The 15,935-nt window shown below is 54.0% G+C and overlaps 4 protein-coding genes across 4 annotated transcripts; all 4 read left to right on the top strand.

Annotated features, from left to right (window-relative positions):
* The first annotated feature begins 653 nt into the window (after nt 1–653).
* On the top strand, nt 654–2,229 carry BO97DRAFT_408840 (dTDP-4-dehydrorhamnose reductase family protein). The gene is made up of 4 exons (XM_025695950.1): nt 654–1,094; nt 1,187–1,206; nt 1,271–1,982; nt 2,041–2,229. The coding sequence occupies exons 1-4, from the start codon at nt 913–915 to the stop codon at nt 2,069–2,071; spliced, it is 945 nt and encodes a 314-aa protein (XP_025546779.1). The 5' UTR covers nt 654–912; the 3' UTR covers nt 2,072–2,229.
* Nucleotides 2,230–4,130: 1,901 nt separating this feature from the next.
* Nucleotides 4,131–6,935, top strand: BO97DRAFT_473513 (uncharacterized protein; the record flags this gene model as incomplete). The annotated part of the gene is made up of 2 exons (XM_025700243.1): nt 4,131–4,338; nt 4,378–6,935. The coding sequence occupies 2 exons, from the start codon at nt 4,131–4,133 to the stop codon at nt 6,618–6,620; spliced, it is 2,451 nt and encodes an 816-aa protein (XP_025546778.1). The 3' UTR covers nt 6,621–6,935.
* A 585-nt stretch (nt 6,936–7,520) lies between these two features.
* BO97DRAFT_399627 (condensin subunit YCG1) lies at nt 7,521–11,090 on the top strand (the record flags this gene model as incomplete). The annotated part of the gene is made up of 2 exons (XM_025694254.1): nt 7,521–9,747; nt 9,801–11,090. Exons 1-2 carry the CDS (start codon nt 7,684–7,686, stop codon nt 11,088–11,090), a joined length of 3,354 nt encoding a protein of 1,117 aa, XP_025546777.1. The 5' UTR covers nt 7,521–7,683.
* A 1,693-nt stretch (nt 11,091–12,783) lies between these two features.
* On the top strand, nt 12,784–15,077 carry BO97DRAFT_429117 (putative RNA binding protein (Arp); the record flags this gene model as incomplete). The annotated part of the gene is made up of 4 exons (XM_025697348.1): nt 12,784–12,939; nt 13,189–13,246; nt 13,387–14,093; nt 14,154–15,077. 4 exons carry the CDS (start codon nt 12,784–12,786, stop codon nt 15,075–15,077), a joined length of 1,845 nt encoding a protein of 614 aa, XP_025546776.1.
* Between the last annotated feature and the right edge of the window lie 858 nt (nt 15,078–15,935).

Raw genomic sequence — 15,935 nt, 5'->3', positions numbered from 1 at the left:
GGCGAACGGCAGCCATCTAAAAAGCCTACCCTCTGTCCCCCCGATGGCGGAGTTGGAGTCTTGGGGCTTGGAGTCAACGGCGCCGATCTGTCTTTCCGTCCCGACGGAAGTCGTGGCCTCAGGCACACATTCGGATTGTTTGATCACCTAAAGTAGTAGAGTTAATAAGCCTGGCAGTAAGTCACTTCCTATACTAGGAAGTATTGTCAACTACTAACCCAGTGCCTGCAATGTATATTACAGCTGGACAAGTGTCAGTCATAGGACTAAATGGTCAGTGCACTATTATTCTGGTTCTTCCAGCTCAGACACATACTATACCCAACGACGGCCAGTCTCTTCCTCTTTCGCCTGTTTACGATTCTCCAAACAAGTCTTCTCTTTCCATACCTCAAACTTAATGGATTAGATCACCACACCCTGAACTGAGAGGTGCTCGCACCTGTCGAGATGCGAGAATACTCAACAAGCATCATGGCTCGTACATTCTGCAGCGATGCCGGTTAAGGGAAAGAGTAACAAGCGTCGCCAAGCCCGTCCGTCACTGGCCTTTCTGTCATGTCCCCCTCGTCATTCCAGGTCAATAAGTGATACAGTAATAATAACTAGCATTGATAATGATAATACCCGATCAGAAGGTTCACCGCGGAGGACAGCTCTCCACGAGTCCAGTCCCCATCGAGCTCCCTCGGCCCTCATCGAACCATCGACCCAGCGATCTCTCGATCCAGACTCGACCTTCTCTGGCTTCGGTGTGTCTTTTGGAAGAGAAAACCAGCAGGCGGTTCTCGTTACGTCATTACCGTGCCCCGCAGTCGACCAGAATCTCTCCTTCGGCGTCCCAGCTTCAAAACGGCTCGATTCTTTCAGTTCCCGTCATGTCCTCCTCTTCTGACAACCCCCATTGCAAACATGTCTACCTGTGTTCTCGTTACCGGTGCCACCGGCCTCTTGGGCCGTCAGGTCTTCAACACTTTCAAGCACTCCGGCTGCCTCGTCGTCGGCCAGGGCTACTCCCGCGCCATCCCACCCACGATACAGAAGGCTGACTTGGAGAATCCCGATGCGATCAAGGCTCTCCTCGATGAAGCAAAGTAAATCAACCCTCTTAGCCCATCCCGGCCACACTCCATGCGCCACCAGCGTCCCTAGTAGATCTAATGATGCTAACCTCAGTCTGTCACAGACCCCAGATCGTCGTCCACTGTACGTGATGCTAAGCTTGCAAAAGCAACTAGCTTGTACCTCCCTTTCATTCTGACCATTGTAGGTGCCGCCAACCGTTTTCCCGACTTGTGCGACAAGAACCCTGAGCAAGCGCGCCGAGTGAACGTTGACGCCACCCGCATTCTCGCAGAGGAAACGTCGCGCCGTAGCATCCTGCTCATCTACATCTCGACTGACTACGTTTTCCCCGGCATCGAGGGCGAAGCGCCGTACGAGGTCGATGCGGAGACCAATCCCCCCAACCTTTACGGCCAATTGAAGCGGGACGGCGAGATTGCCGTACTAGAGGCCACGAAGGAGACCGGGCTGGGGTTGATCCTCCGCGTGCCCGTGCTGTACGGAGTCGCCAAGGAGAACTCGGAGAGCGCGGTCAACACTCTGGTCGATGCGGTGTACAAGGCACAGGATGAGAACGCGGGGATCAAGATGGACGACTGGGCGCAGCGGTATCCGACCAACACGGAGGATGTCGCACGGGTGTGTCGCGACATTGTGATCAAGTATATCAAGGAACGGCGTCGCATCCAGGAGCTGCCGAAGATCCTGCAGTTCACGTCGGAGGATCGGATGACCAAGTACGAGATCTGCGAGAAGCTGGCAGACGTGCTCGGACTGTCCCTGGTAGGGATGATCAGGAACAAGGAGGGGAACGATCCGAATTCATCCGTGCAGCGACCCTACGACGTGCATCTGTCCACTAAGGTGCTGAAGGATCTGGGGATTGAAGTTCGGACCATCGACTTTGTGGCATGGTGGTAAGTGGGCGCCTGATATGTTTGCATGCATGAAAGGGTTACTAATGTTAGCTTGCAGGCGCAAGTATTTGGGAGCGTACAAGAAATGAGTCGCGCTCTACTCCGTACGGATCAGGAAAATGGGCAGGGGATGGAAAAAGAATGAGATAGAAATGTTAACGTCGTAAAAGCTCAGGAGTCGCATCCTGACCAAGCAATCAATATGTCTGCTGAACAGTTAGTTGTTGGTAAATCACTGACTAATGATGATGGCTATTTAGCCAATAGCAAGCAATATTATATATGCACGTATGCTTTTATGTGTTCACTGCGCTGTGTGACAGTCAGGAGACAGAAAGAGAGTGGGGAGAGGGAGAGAGACGGGCTGGGATGAGTTTGACACTTCTACTCGGGGTGTATTCAGAAATAGCGCGATCATTTACCGGGGGCGAAGGGAGGGGGAGAGGGGAGGAAAGACCCGGGCCGGGAAGTAGGTAGGTAGGTAGTCAGTAAGGTACTCCGTAGTGAGTAGTGGCTGTGGCCGTGGCATGGGCGGCGATCCACTTTGATCTACTAAGGCTTTACTTTGATTGTTGTTTGATAGACAGCCTTGCCCCCAGAACCATAGAGTCGATCCCAAGTGTGGACACAAACCATAAACATATTTATAGCGGAGGAAGATCTCAATGCCTAGGTAGATCCTCCATTATTTATTCTAGAAAAGCTGGAGGCTGCAGTTCCATCATCAGCCCTCGATCTAGATATAAGTATCTAACAGTCCGGGGCAATTGCGGGCAATGCTGGGGCCAAGTCCAAGCCTTAGTCAGTCCAAGCCCAGCCTGACCGAAAACAGCCACTCTCCATTTTAGTCTAGACTCGGTTTTAATCTAATTTTATTTTTTTCTCTGGGTCTCAGTTTGACGGACTTTTTCCCCCCAGCCGCAATGGACGATGCTCTCCTACCATCATCATCACACGAACATTTTAATTTAAGATCGCGAGTTGAGCATCACCTGCCACTCCAATGGGATATTAATACTGACCTGTAGTAAATTCTTATTCATCGGAATTTCCAATCCCTTCCCGTCCCTTTGGAGATTTCCCTTTCCCTTCTACTGAGGGTCCCCCTCCCCCCTTGCATCGAGCAGGTGGTGGTGTTTAAGAAAAGAAAAAGAAAATAGGGACTAAGTAAAATAAGTAAAAGAAAAAAAAAAGAAAAAAAAAGAAAGAGCGAGCGAGCGAGCGACAATAAGAACGGGTTTGGCTGAATGCGGTCTATTCCTTTCCTCCTCCTCCACCATCTCTCTTGACTCCGTCCCGCAGTGGAAATTAGACCCTTTCTTTTCTCGCTTTGCCCTCTCCACAATAATAGGTGCCAGTGAAGTGAGTCGACTTGGACAATGCTTCCTTGACGGAATCTGGCATCGTGGTTCTTCTCCAGCTTCTCTCTCTTTTCCCTTCCCTCCTTCCTGCCTGCCTACATTCATCACTTCCTCCTTCTTAGAACTTGCCCCCTCCTTCTCTTCCTCCTCCCACCCCTTTCTGTGTTCTATTTTCTTTTTTTACCTCTCCCCTTTGCTACTCTCCCCCCTCTTCCCCTCCTCTTTGTATGGGAGTGTTTCCAGTGAAGCCCTGATTGTATCCCTGTGAAACATGTCTGCAACGTTTAGGGGTGGAGACACGCGAACACTCATTATTTGACCCAATTCCTCCTCCCTTGTGGTGTCGACCTGGATCGACTCGTAGACCATCCTGTCTCCCTGTGAAATCCTGTTCTTTTTCTCAGTGACTGCTGCCAACACGTTGCTACAACTTGATCTCCTCCGAAAGTTTAGCGACTGCCCTGCTGCAACCGACACAGCGGAGGCTGCCTGATATCGTCGTCATTGCGCCAGTCGGTACTAGAGCAGCCAAGTGCCATTTTCTTCGGCCTTACAGGGAAAGGGAAAGAGAGCTAAAACTCCATCGCAATCTAAAACCTGTTTCCAAGCGCGCGCCATCGGCTACTTGACGCAATTGACACTTTCGGGTGACTACTACAAGAACATACGCCTGGGCAGCAATTGAGATACTATATCTACACTCCATAGATCAGCACGCACACTTTCTCTCCCCTTCCTTTCCCACTCCTACTTCTTTCACGGCCACCGTGAGCTTCTCTTCCCAGCCATGGCCATGGAGACTCCCGACATGGTGGCTGCTGGCCAGCATACAGCAGCACCCATGAAATTTTCGCGATACCGAAGTGTTCGCAAGGCGGCGTCCAAACAGCCACCAACTTTCCACTCCCCGCCACCTCCACAGCCTCACCCACCAATCGCTGCCCTTCCGGCCTCGGTGTCGCATGACCATGTCGCCAACCCCGATGCTGCCAATAGTATACCCAATACTGTTATTGCTACTACTGCGACAGCAGCTAATACGGTTCAAAGAAGCATGTCGCGGTATCGTCGCAGGGTCCCGCCCATGCAGCCTCCTGTGCCCACCTCTGCATCCACGTATAAAGCCCCGGTAGTCGCGGCCAATGGTGCTTCAGTCGCCCACCCAGTATCCTCACAGGAACGATCTGAGGAATCAGAAATGACACGCATCCGACAAAAGTTGGCCCTTCGACTGGCGACCCGAGAAAAACGGGTTCCCAAGGACAGCGAGGACGAGGATGTTGAACGCGACAGACATCGACAGAATGCGATGGACTGTCTGACCGGAGGCGAGGATGGACCTGGGCCCAATCCTTTCGAGACGACCTCTAACGACAAGCCAGCTGACGAGGTACGTGGGGTTCTAGATTCGCACCGGCAGAACCAAAAACGCGCAAACGGAGGAAATGTCGCAAGCCGGCGTACGAGTCGTGAACCCAAGCGGCAATCCCTCAAAATCACAACAACAAAGTGTACCCAACTCAAAGCCAATCCCAGGGGCGACTCATCTGCAAGTAGTCCAATTGAGGCCAGTCCTGTCACACAATTTCCCGATGCTCCTGTCTCTGCTGTCAATGCACGCGAGCGTCGCGTTCTGGTCCAGTACAGAAAAACGTCCATGAAAATTTGCGTCAATCCCTCGACGTCCGCCCAAGACATCCTTGCTACTGGGATGAACTATATGGCCAAAGGGGATGACCCCGGGAAATTCATCCTGATGGAGTCGTTCGCCGACCTGGGACTAGAGCGGCCGTTGCGCCGATATGAGTCCGTGCGCGATGTGATGAATTCCTGGGCGCATGATGAGCAGAACTCGTTAATCATTGTTCCGGCCGCCAGCCTCGATGCTCTCGCTCTGCTTGACGCTCAGAACGTGTCACTCAGTCAACCTGCGGATGCGACATTTTATCTGTACTACTCACAGCGGCCTCGGAAATGGGACAAGCGGTATGTTACCTTGCGCTCAGATGGCCAAGTCGCCATCTCCAAGAAGGAGACTGGTCAGGAGTCCACAAACGTCTGCCACTTGTCCGATTTCGATATCTACTCGCCAACTGCGAGCTCTTTGGCAAACAACGTCAAACCACCGAAGAAGTTCTGTCAAGCCGTCAAGAGTCAACAAAAGTCAACAATGTTCTTGACGACCGAAAATTTTGTCCACTACTTCTCCACCAATGATAGAGACATGGCTGACAATTGGCACAAGGCTGTTCAGACCTGGCGCAGCTGGTACTTGGTCAGCATGCTAGGAGCAGGCAAGCCATCGGAGACAGACAATACTACGTCTTCGGATGAATCGTCATCGGCTAGAAAACGACCACAGAAGCCATTGTTGAACCCGTTTGAGGAGGCCAGCAACGAGATCGGAGCGCCCGCGATGCCGATTGTGGAGCGTACCCAGTCTACAAAAGCCAAGGAATTGTTCTCACACAAGAAGAGCACCCGAGAACGTGGACCTCCTCCGACATCTTTCCCCAAGCTACTGACAGGGGAGGCGGATCTTACCGCAGAATCTTCCGACGATGCTACTTTTTCGGCCAGTGGTCTTCTAGGACGAACCTACACCATGCGGCAACGGGCCATGAAAGAGCGTGAGGAGAAAGAGAAGCGCGATAACGAAGAGCGGCTCCGCCAGGGTCTCGTGGGCACTCTGGGCAGCCGCCGCGTTAACGGGGGTTCGGGCAGCCGGTCCAACACCATGACATCGACTCACGCCCCTGACTTCAGCGCCGTCAAGCGCTCCCAGTCCGTCAAGGCAAAGCCCCTGGTTGATTTGACCCCGGTTTACAGTGAACCCCCACAGCATATCCGCAAGGGAAGAGGAGTGACTGTTGACCCGGGCGTCCCGTTGATCGACGCCGCCACAGGCCCTGAGGTCCCGGGAGGTATCCAGATCCCTTCGGCCACTACCTGGCGCCGGCCTCCAGTGCCCGCCGAACCGATGTCCGCAATTGAACCCAGGACCCGGAAACGCTCCAACACCGCGCGCAGCATCAATGGTCAGCAGCGTTACCATCACACCGCTCCTACCACTCCAATTTCCCCCGTGGATCTCGCTTCTGGTCGTGAGGGCCCCTTCATACCCCATAGCCTATTGGCCCGCGCTCAACCGGCTCCCGCGCCAGGTCCTCCGGTCGGCCATGGCGTGGCAACGGGAGATCGCAATGCTACCAAGCCGATGTTGGATATGTCCCCTGAAAACCCTTTCGCCGAGGGGAGTTTACTTCGGGGGTTGTGACAGCAACTCACGCCTGCTCCCACCACCACCCCTTTTCACGATTACGACGGCATTTGAGAATTACTTAGCAGTGGCGTTATGTTCCTAGGCTGGAACTTTGTTTTGTCACAACGATATAGAATGGCATGGCTTGGCCATCTTGCCTGTATATTGCCTCCTTTCATATACCTTCTTGTTTATGACCTGAGCTCGCTGAGAAGTCTGTACATCTAGATGCATTTGACCTCAATTGGCAATCTTGATTTGATCAGAGCATGTTCGGGGCTGCAGCTACCATGTTCATGAATGTAGTTTACTGAATCCAGAAGAGCGAACTGTCATTTTGGTTCAACATGCGGCTAGCATTAGATCTCTTGTAAAATGTATGTAGGTTCCTCTGCAATTCCACAGCTCACCTTGCTGTGAGCCTTTGTAGAGTCGCTGAGGGATCGTCAGAACTCTTATTTTATTTTTATTCTTATTATTTCTTTTTAAATTGGTTCCCCTCCAGCGTGAGCTCATGTGGTGAAACGATCATTGTTGTGGCTCTACTGTCCAAGCTAGATCAAGCTACCTGAAAATATATCTTTGTCGCAAAGTGATATTACAGCTGCAAAAGAAAAATCAATGATACGCCAAATCACCACAGAGTAATCTCGACACCAGCCAGATTATGCATAAGAGGCGAACTAATCAATAGCATACGAGATCATCTCCGCCCCGGTCTCATACACCGTAGAGAGTGTCATGAGAATCCAACATAATGGCAAGGCACGTGAAGCCCTAGCCCCTATCGGCGACTACCCGTTTGGGCTGTTTGTTTATCCGGCCTTGAACCCAACTTCAGCCCCGTGACTCTCCGCAAGAACAACCGCTGGCACCAGAAGAATATCAAGTCTGGGTCTTCAGACACGCCAAACACGCCGACTCGTATCTGAGCCACCACGCCCTGGCCATTTGATCTCCATGTTACCGTTCTAGAATGAATCCGTGATATTTATCGACTTACCAATATCACCGACCGCGAAATCCCAGCAGGGTCCTGTCAACCTTACCCCTCTCACCTCCCCCCCACCGAGCCACCATGCCTAGCAGAGTCCCCGCCCGTTCGACTTCTGCCTCGACGCGCAAGAACTCCGCGCAACCCTCGCGCGCAGGATCGGTGACGCCTGCGTTCGCCATCCCCGACGAACCCGCCTTGCCCGAGGCGGTCCCCACCCTGCGACGAGACATATGTTCCATCTTCGCCGACGCGCAGCGCTCGTTCACCGGACACCGAAAGCTCGTGGTGCGACTCCGCAAGCTGCAAGAAACCTGCTGCGGCATTTCGCAGAAGAGCTCCAAGAAGGATGGCAAGACGGAACCGAGTCGCCAGGAGCTGCAGCTGCCGACCGAGGAGACAATCCCGGAGAAGGAGTTCAACACCGAGGTCGGTCGGTGTGTGCTTCGCATCTTGCCGGTCAAGAAATCCGAGCCGGTTGGCGATCGTATCCTCCGCTTCCTTGGCACATTCCTGAACCTAGCCTCCGAGAAGGATGCAGAGCTTTTCGCCTCGAACGAGGAGGACGACCTCGACAATGTTACCGAGACCCCGACTGCCCGCTTGACCACCACCTTGGTCACGCTCATCACGCCTCTGTTGATTGCGAAGGATAAGACTGTTCGTTTTCGCGCGACCCAGATCCTTGCTCATATTGTGAATTCGCTCGAGACGATAGATGATGATCAGTATCACGCTATTCGCCATGGCCTTCTGAAGCGTATCCGCGACAAGGAGCCTGCTGTCAGAGTACAGGCGGTGATGGGACTGGGCCGTCTTGCCGGCAATGACGATGAGGATGACGACAACGACGAGAGCTCGAGAGCGATCTTGGAGAAACTGGTTGACATCATGCAAAATGATACGAGTGCCGATGTGCGGAAGACTCTACTCATTAACCTACCCCTGGTTCCGGCCACCTTGAAATATCTCCTCGAACGAGCCCGTGACCTGGATGCACCGACCCGACGAGCAGTGTATGCGCGTCTACTCCCTAGCCTCGGCGACTTCCGACATCTATCGCTGTCTATGAGAGAGAAACTGCTGCGGTGGGGTCTACGCGATCGTGACGAAAGTGTCAGAAAGGCTACGGGCAAGCTGTTTTACGATCGGTGGATTGAGGATTGCGCGGGTACCAACAAGGATCCCGAAGCGGGACCCGTCGGCCAGCGTTCTCCGCCCGATATCTCGGCCCTCCTGGAACTCCTTGAGAGAATCGACGTAGTCAACTCGGGAGTGGAGTCTGGAATCGCTCATGAAGCTATGCGTGGCTTTTGGGATGGTCGTCCCGACTACCGGGAGGCCGTGATGTTCGACGAGCCCTTCTGGGAGTCGCTCACAGCAGAATCTGCTTTCCTCATCCGCTCTTTCAACGACTTCTGCCGCGTCGAGAACGAGGGCAAATACGATAAACTCGCCGATGAGAAGATCCCCGAAGTCACCGCCCTGGCATTCTATCTACACAAGTACATGACGAGTCTTTTGCAGAAGAAGAAATCCGTCAAAGAAGCCGGCGATGCCAACGAGGACGACGCTGTCGAGAATGAATTCATCGTCGAGCAGCTATTGCATATTGCCATGACTCTCGACTACAGCGATGAAGTTGGCCGACGAAAGATGTACTCTCTGCTACGGGAATCTCTAGCTGTGCCGGACTTGCCGGAGGAGTGCACCAAACTTACGGTCGAGACGTTACGGTTCGTTTGTGGACCGAACGCCGCTGCCGAGAACGAGTTCTGCAGTGTTGTCCTGGAAGCTATTGCCGAGGTGCACGATACAATTACGACGGAAGACAGCTTTGTGTCTGCCAAGTCGGAAATCAGCGATGCCAGCTCATCTCGCGGCCGATCTGAGACTCCCCAAACCGAAGATGAGAAGCCCTTCAATAAGGAGGAGGCAAAGGCCAAGGTCCTTCGGGAGATTGTGGTGAACATGAAGTGTCTCCATATTGCTCTCTGCATGTTGCAGAATGTGGAAGGCAACCTTCAAGCCAATATGAACTTGGTGACCATGTTGAACAACCTGGTTGTTCCTGCCGTGCGAAGCCACGAGGCTCCAATTCGCGAGAGAGGTTTGGAGTGCTTGGGACTCTGTTGCTTGCTGGACAAGGTCAGTAGTTATCACCGACTCTCGGCTCTACCTTTGCTAACATGTGCGCGCAGACCCTGGCGGAAGAGAACATGACTCTGTTTATCCACTGTTACAGCAAAGGACACGAACTCTTGCAGGTCACCGCTATTCACATCCTTTGCGATATGCTGGCTACGCATCCCACATTGCTCGTCCCAGTAGCTCAGTCCGATGGCGAGTCCGTGACACCGCCAGTCTTCCAGAAGCCGCTGCTGAAGGTCTTTGCCAGGGCGCTGAAGTCCAGCTCCCCCAACAGCGTGCAGACGGCCGCCGCCACTGCGCTGTCCAAGTTGATGCTCACGAGTGCTTTCAACCCCGGTGGAGCTAATGTGCCCCCAGCCATTCAGGAATACAATCAGGCCTCCATCGAGACGCTCCTCCAATCGCTGGTCGTTTCCTTCTTCCACCCGCGCACGCGTGACAACCCTGCGCTTCGGCAGGCCCTGGCGTACTTCTTCCCAGTTTACTGCCATTCTCGTCTGGAAAACACGCAGCATATGCGTCGAGTGGCTGTGCCGGTGGTCCGGGCGACGCTGAACGCTGCTGAAGAATACTACTCACTTGAAGCGGAAGAGGACAGTGACGGCGATATCGACGAGACAGTCGGACAACGGGAGCTGAAAGCGCTCATGAGCGGTGTCTTGGGCATGCTGGCGGAATGGACGGACGAGCGGCGGGTGGTTGGGCTGGGTGGAGAGAAGGTTCTCGCGGGTCAACCGGCCAGCTCAACGGCGTGTGGCTTCATTCATCTGGAGCTGGTGAAAGATATCCTGGAGCGGGTCTTGGGCATCAGCACAGGCACCAATCGCTGTTCCAAGGAGGAAAAGAAGCTGCTCTTTTCCCTCCTCAGCAAGCTGTACATCACCGCGCCCGTAGTTCCCTCGCGGTCGGGATCACGCAATCCCGAAGGCGAGGACCCCCTCCGGTCCAGCGTGCGCAGTGCCCAGGCCGAAATCACCCCCGAGAACGCTGCCCTCGCGCAGGAGGTCAAGGAGCTGCTGGACGAGACGATCGAAGAAGGGCTGGCAGCCGAAGCGGCCAGCCGCAACGCGCTGGTCAAGGTCAAAAATTCGGTGCTCAAGCTGTTAGCGGCTGCCAATGGTCGACCGGCCAGCGTGCGGATGCGCGAAGGCGAAGAAGGCGACAGCGACGTGATGAGCGTGCGATCGATGAGCGTGCGGTCCGGCAGCGTGCGGCCGTCGATTGAGCCGGGGGCGATGATGCGTCGCGGATTCTCGGTCGAGCCCAGCATCATCGAGGAGGAGGACGAGAACGAAGACAGTCACACGACAGTCATTAAAGCGGAGGTTCGCGACGAGTGAATTTGTTGATTTCTGGACTGGTTCGGTTGGGTTGGCGTTCTGGCTTGTTGGGGGGGGGGGTTTGTGACGGGGTTTTCTTTCCCCCTTGGCTGGGTATCATCAGCATGTTGATGGGGTTTCTTTTCTGTGTTTAGGTTATTTTTTTTCTTGCCTATCATTTTATTCTCCTGTGGCAATGGGTGTAAATGATCTGATGTTCGCTTAGTGGGGTTTATCTCTTATTTACTGTACATGTGCTTTGAGTTGATGGTGAAACATAACCCAGTTGCGCTGGGAGCAAGTAATGAGGGGGGGCGGGCGCGGAGTCCGGTGGAACAGTTGACTTGTCCTTGTCTTGCTACGGAGTACTAGTGGCAGGTTAGCCTGGCATTATTATTGACTCCGATTCCACGACAGGCACTGGACTCGAATGGACGGTCCTGGCCTGATACGGATGGCGCGACGCGACTCCAGCTGTCGGATAGTGGAGGGAGAGAGCTGCCGAACGCGTTGCATCGTCGTGGTTGCTAGATTATGCCATTGTACGCTTGTTATGTTATTGATTCATGGCTCGAGGCTGTCTTCCCTTGACTACAGCTAGATGCATCCACCGGAGCCTAATCTACATACAGTACAGTACCTGGACATGATTGACGGTGCAATCCATTTCGGATGCGAGGCAACGGCCGTCAGTCAGTCAGTCAGGCAGTCAGTCAGTCAGTCCTACCCGCGTCCGTCGGAAGTCCCGTGGGACAGAAGTACGTACGATGGCTTCCGTAACCTAATCTCGGGCTTTCATGTCATTCAACACATTTAGTACCTTCTTGATTGACAAGAACAGTGACTAAAGGAGGGATTGATGTCTCATGAGTCCAACTGTCCTGCTTCGTTGATTGATCAGCTTCATCTCTTCTTCTCTCTCGGTCGCATCGGCTTTCCAGGAGGCAGGAGGGAGGAGACGAGTGAATGCAAAGGATCGGTCATACAATCATTGACAGAACTAGGGTGGTTTCTAGGCAGAACCAGGACCCATGATATATCAACTATAGGGGCCTTTTCAGGAGATAACCTACACTTTGGTCCGTAGTAGCAGTAGCAGTGGCAGTACCATAGCAGTAGCATTCATGCTAGAAGGAGAGGCCTTTCTATAACCATGCAATTGATGGTTTAAATGGCGTGTAGTTCAATTGTGCCTGCCGTGTGGAGAGCTGTACTGTAAGCAGTGGTGGTCGACAGACCGACCAGAAACTGGAGAACAAGCCGAAAGTTTTCTTTTAATCTCGACGCTCCACCAAAAACGACATCCGGGCCTGGGGGACTTTCTTTTTCCTTCTCTTCCTCCTTCCTCGATCGCTCTCACTCTCACTCTCTTACTCTCTCTTACTCTCTCTCTTCTCTTTCTCTCTCTCTCCCCTCCTTCTCCTCTTTTCTCCCCTTCGCCTCCTCTTCCTCTTTTCCCCCTCCCGCCCGTGTGTCTATTTTTTCCACGACGGTCATTTCTTCCGAGTCCTAAAAATCGTGTCGCCTGCCGGTCCTGCAGTAGACACGTTTTTTTTTAACCCTTTCCTCCCTCCTCTCTCCCCTTTCTCCGACCCGTCCGTGGTTCTTCCCTCCATCCCCCTCCACTTCTTTTCTTCCCCCCTGCTGCTGCTGCTGCTACTGCCCGCTCCGTTGGCGTGAGAGGCAGTTACCGACTCAAGAAGAACTCTGAGCGATGGCCGCCGTTTCAGCTCCCACTCCTAAGCTGGATCGCTACATTGTCATCCACGTTGCTACCACTTGCGATGAACATGGCGTCTACGTCACCAAGGATTCCGCCGAAGTGATTGAGTTGGGGTGGATCTTGTTGGATACCAAAACCTGCGAGGAGGTACGTCTGAATCTTATCATGCCTCTTTTATCTGATCTTCTCGAATTCGCTTGTCATTCAATTCCATCCAGCCCTTTGACGGATGCATCCCTTCTTCTCTCTGTTTTCCCGCACTTGCTCAATTGCTGCGTTGCTCCATTCTTCCCCCCAACCAACCCACGCCCCCCTCAAACCTTGCGCCCTTAAACTCCGAGCGGAACTAGCCTCAATTCAACCACCTTCGTCTTTACTGACTCGCCGTGTCCTTAGTTGCACCATGAGAGCGTGCTCGTCAAGCCCGTCAACACTCCCATCACGCCTCTCTGTAGTAAGTCCAGCCTCTCAACCTCAGCCTCGTCGCCCAGCCCTCCACCCAGTCAGCCTCGTTCCCCTCCCTCCCTCCCTCCCCCCCGTCACCCCTCTCGGATACATCGGTTCGTTGGTTCAATGGCTGACGTTTCTCGACAGCGAGCCTGACAACTTTAACATGGGAGCATGTTCGCTCCGCAGGTACCTTCCGCGATGCCATCAGCCGGTTCGACGCTTTCGCCCAGGAACACCTCATCAACAAGAACCTCGAATTCGCTTTCGTGACATTGGATTCGTGGGATCTTCGTGTCCAGCTGCCTCGCGAGGCCCGTGACAAGGCCGTCGTGCTGCCCGCATACCTCCAGCACTCACGGACATTCGACCTTCGGACCGAGTACCAGCGATGGCAGACTCACCACCCGGAGTCGCTGCCTTTCGGACCCAGCTCGCTCTCCAACATCTGCGCCGCTCTCGAAGTCGAACCCGTGCAATCCTCCGCCCCCATTAAGCATAACCTCCCATTCCACTTGCAGGCCTTGGCTCCCGCATCGCCGCGGCGAGCCATGGAGGAAGCCATCACGCTGGCCCGGGTGCTCCGTGGCTTGATTCGGAAGTCCCAGCCCCCGCATGAACACCCGGAGATCTTGACCCGCCCCATGGATGCCAGAGCCGATGTGCGTGCTTTCTTGACGGAGCGCAGCAAGGTGCTTCATTTGAGCGGTCTGCCCCACGATACCACGCAGTCGGAGCTCGAGAGTTGGTTCACCCAGTTCGGTGGACGTCCCATCGCCTTCTGGACTCTCCGCACCCCTGACCAGCACAAGCCTACTGGCACTGGATTCGCGGTCTTCTCATCTCACGAAGAGGTATGATTGGGATTACTTCAAAAGCGTGACATACAACTGTTTCTAACCATCACCCCACAGGCTGCCGAAAGTCTGTGCATGAACGGCCGTGCTCTCAACGAAAAGGCCATCGAGGTCTCCCCCTCCTCGAGCCGTGTCCTTGACCGTGCTGCCGAGATCTTGACGCCCTTCCCTCCTTCGAAGAACCGCCCCCGTCCTGGCGACTGGACCTGCCCCTCATGCGGTTTCTCCAACTTCCAGCGCCGTACCGCCTGCTTCCGCTGCTCTTTCCCCGCCATGGCGGCTGCCCCTGATCCGATGGGCTACGGGGCTTACGGCTACGCTCCTCCTTCCATGATGCCTCCCCACATGGGTCATGGTGGCCATGGTATGGGCCACTCCCGGGGCATGGGCGGCAACGGTGGTGTGGTTCCGTTCCGTGCGGGTGACTGGAAGTGTGGCTCGGAGGGCTGTGGATACCACAACTTCGCCAAGAACATCAACTGCCTGCGTTGCGGTGCTCCTCGGTCTGGTGCCGCTGTCGTCGCTGACTCGGCTTTCCCCTCTCCCATGGACCCTCCCACTGGCTTTGCTATGGGCCCCAACTCCATGACGAGCACCCCAGCTCCTGGAGGCTTCACCGGCTCGACCGGGGGCTTCGGTGGATTCAGCCAGCAGTTCGGTGCTCCTCCCAACAACTATGCCCTGCCTTCGGGCTTGGGTAGCACCCCCGGCGGCTACGCTCCCATGGGCCAGATGAATGCCGGATACGGTTCCTCGAACACCTCCCACTCCGCGGCTTCCTTCTCCAATCCTGCCGCGCAGGCTGCTTTCACTGGTGTGGACCACGCCACCTCCACTAGCGCCTCAAACGGTGCCTTCTACGGCAATGATGGTGCGAGCGATCCCTTCGCCTTCCTCTCCACCGGCCTTGGAGGCTTGACTGTGGGCGAGGATGGTCACTCTCGCCGCAATGGTGCCGGTGCAAACAAGTCCCCGGCTTAAGTGGCTCGGTGGCTTCGTCGTGTTTTTACTTTTCTTTTCTACGGTTGTTCCTCACGGTTTTTTTTTGTCCATATGGAGGTCTGGAATATGTTGGTATATGTGACGGTTGATATTCGTTGATGCGCATTTGTATAAGGAATTCTGCAGTTCTGGTGCATTCGGTTGGGAGGAGCAGGCCGGTAGCGTGTCGTCGTTTCAACGGGTTTGATCCTTTTTGTTTCGCCTGGTCTCGTTGCAGACTTTATCACAGACCTTTTTTTCGGTATGTCTTACTATTTGCGCCATTGAAAGCGATGTTTGAGGATATAGAAGACCGTCCTGGTAGGGCCGACGGTTTTGTCCACGCGAATTTTGCGTCTCCATCGGCCGTGGGGCGTCGTGTTTACTCCGGGGATCCTTTTGACACTTGTGAAACGGCATGACGTTCGCGCTCTTGTTTATTTTTGTCATGGCGGACTGTTCTTTGTTTTATCGCGGTGGTACGCTGTCCGGCCGACCGGATGGGGATTTTGCTCGACCATGACATTGCATTCTAGATTTTGTCTCTCTTATTGGTTTTCCGAGTTCATCTGCGCTCTTCGACAAGCGGGTTCATTGGAGAAACAGGTATTGAATCACGGGTTGGGATACAATGGAACGGATTCTGTTGGGGGTGTTGGGGTATACCTTTTGAGCCAGCAAAATCTTCATTCAACCAGCGAAGGTCGATAGGGAGTCGCGACGTGCGACCAGAATGTTCTGAATGTGCATAATTGTTTTGTCCTGATTCTGAGTGTTCTCTACATATTGATGGTTTAAAAGTCTGCATATTGTTTGTTTTGTATCCCGGGGCTAGGAATGTAGTATGAGTACAGTGCC

Source organism: Aspergillus homomorphus (genome assembly GCF_003184865.1).
Source record: "Aspergillus homomorphus CBS 101889 unplaced genomic scaffold BO97scaffold_61, whole genome shotgun sequence".
NCBI lineage: Eukaryota > Fungi > Ascomycota > Eurotiomycetes > Eurotiales > Aspergillaceae > Aspergillus > Aspergillus homomorphus.
The sequence above is the reverse complement of the archived record's forward strand: the minus strand, read 5'-3'. Positions and strand labels throughout refer to the sequence as shown.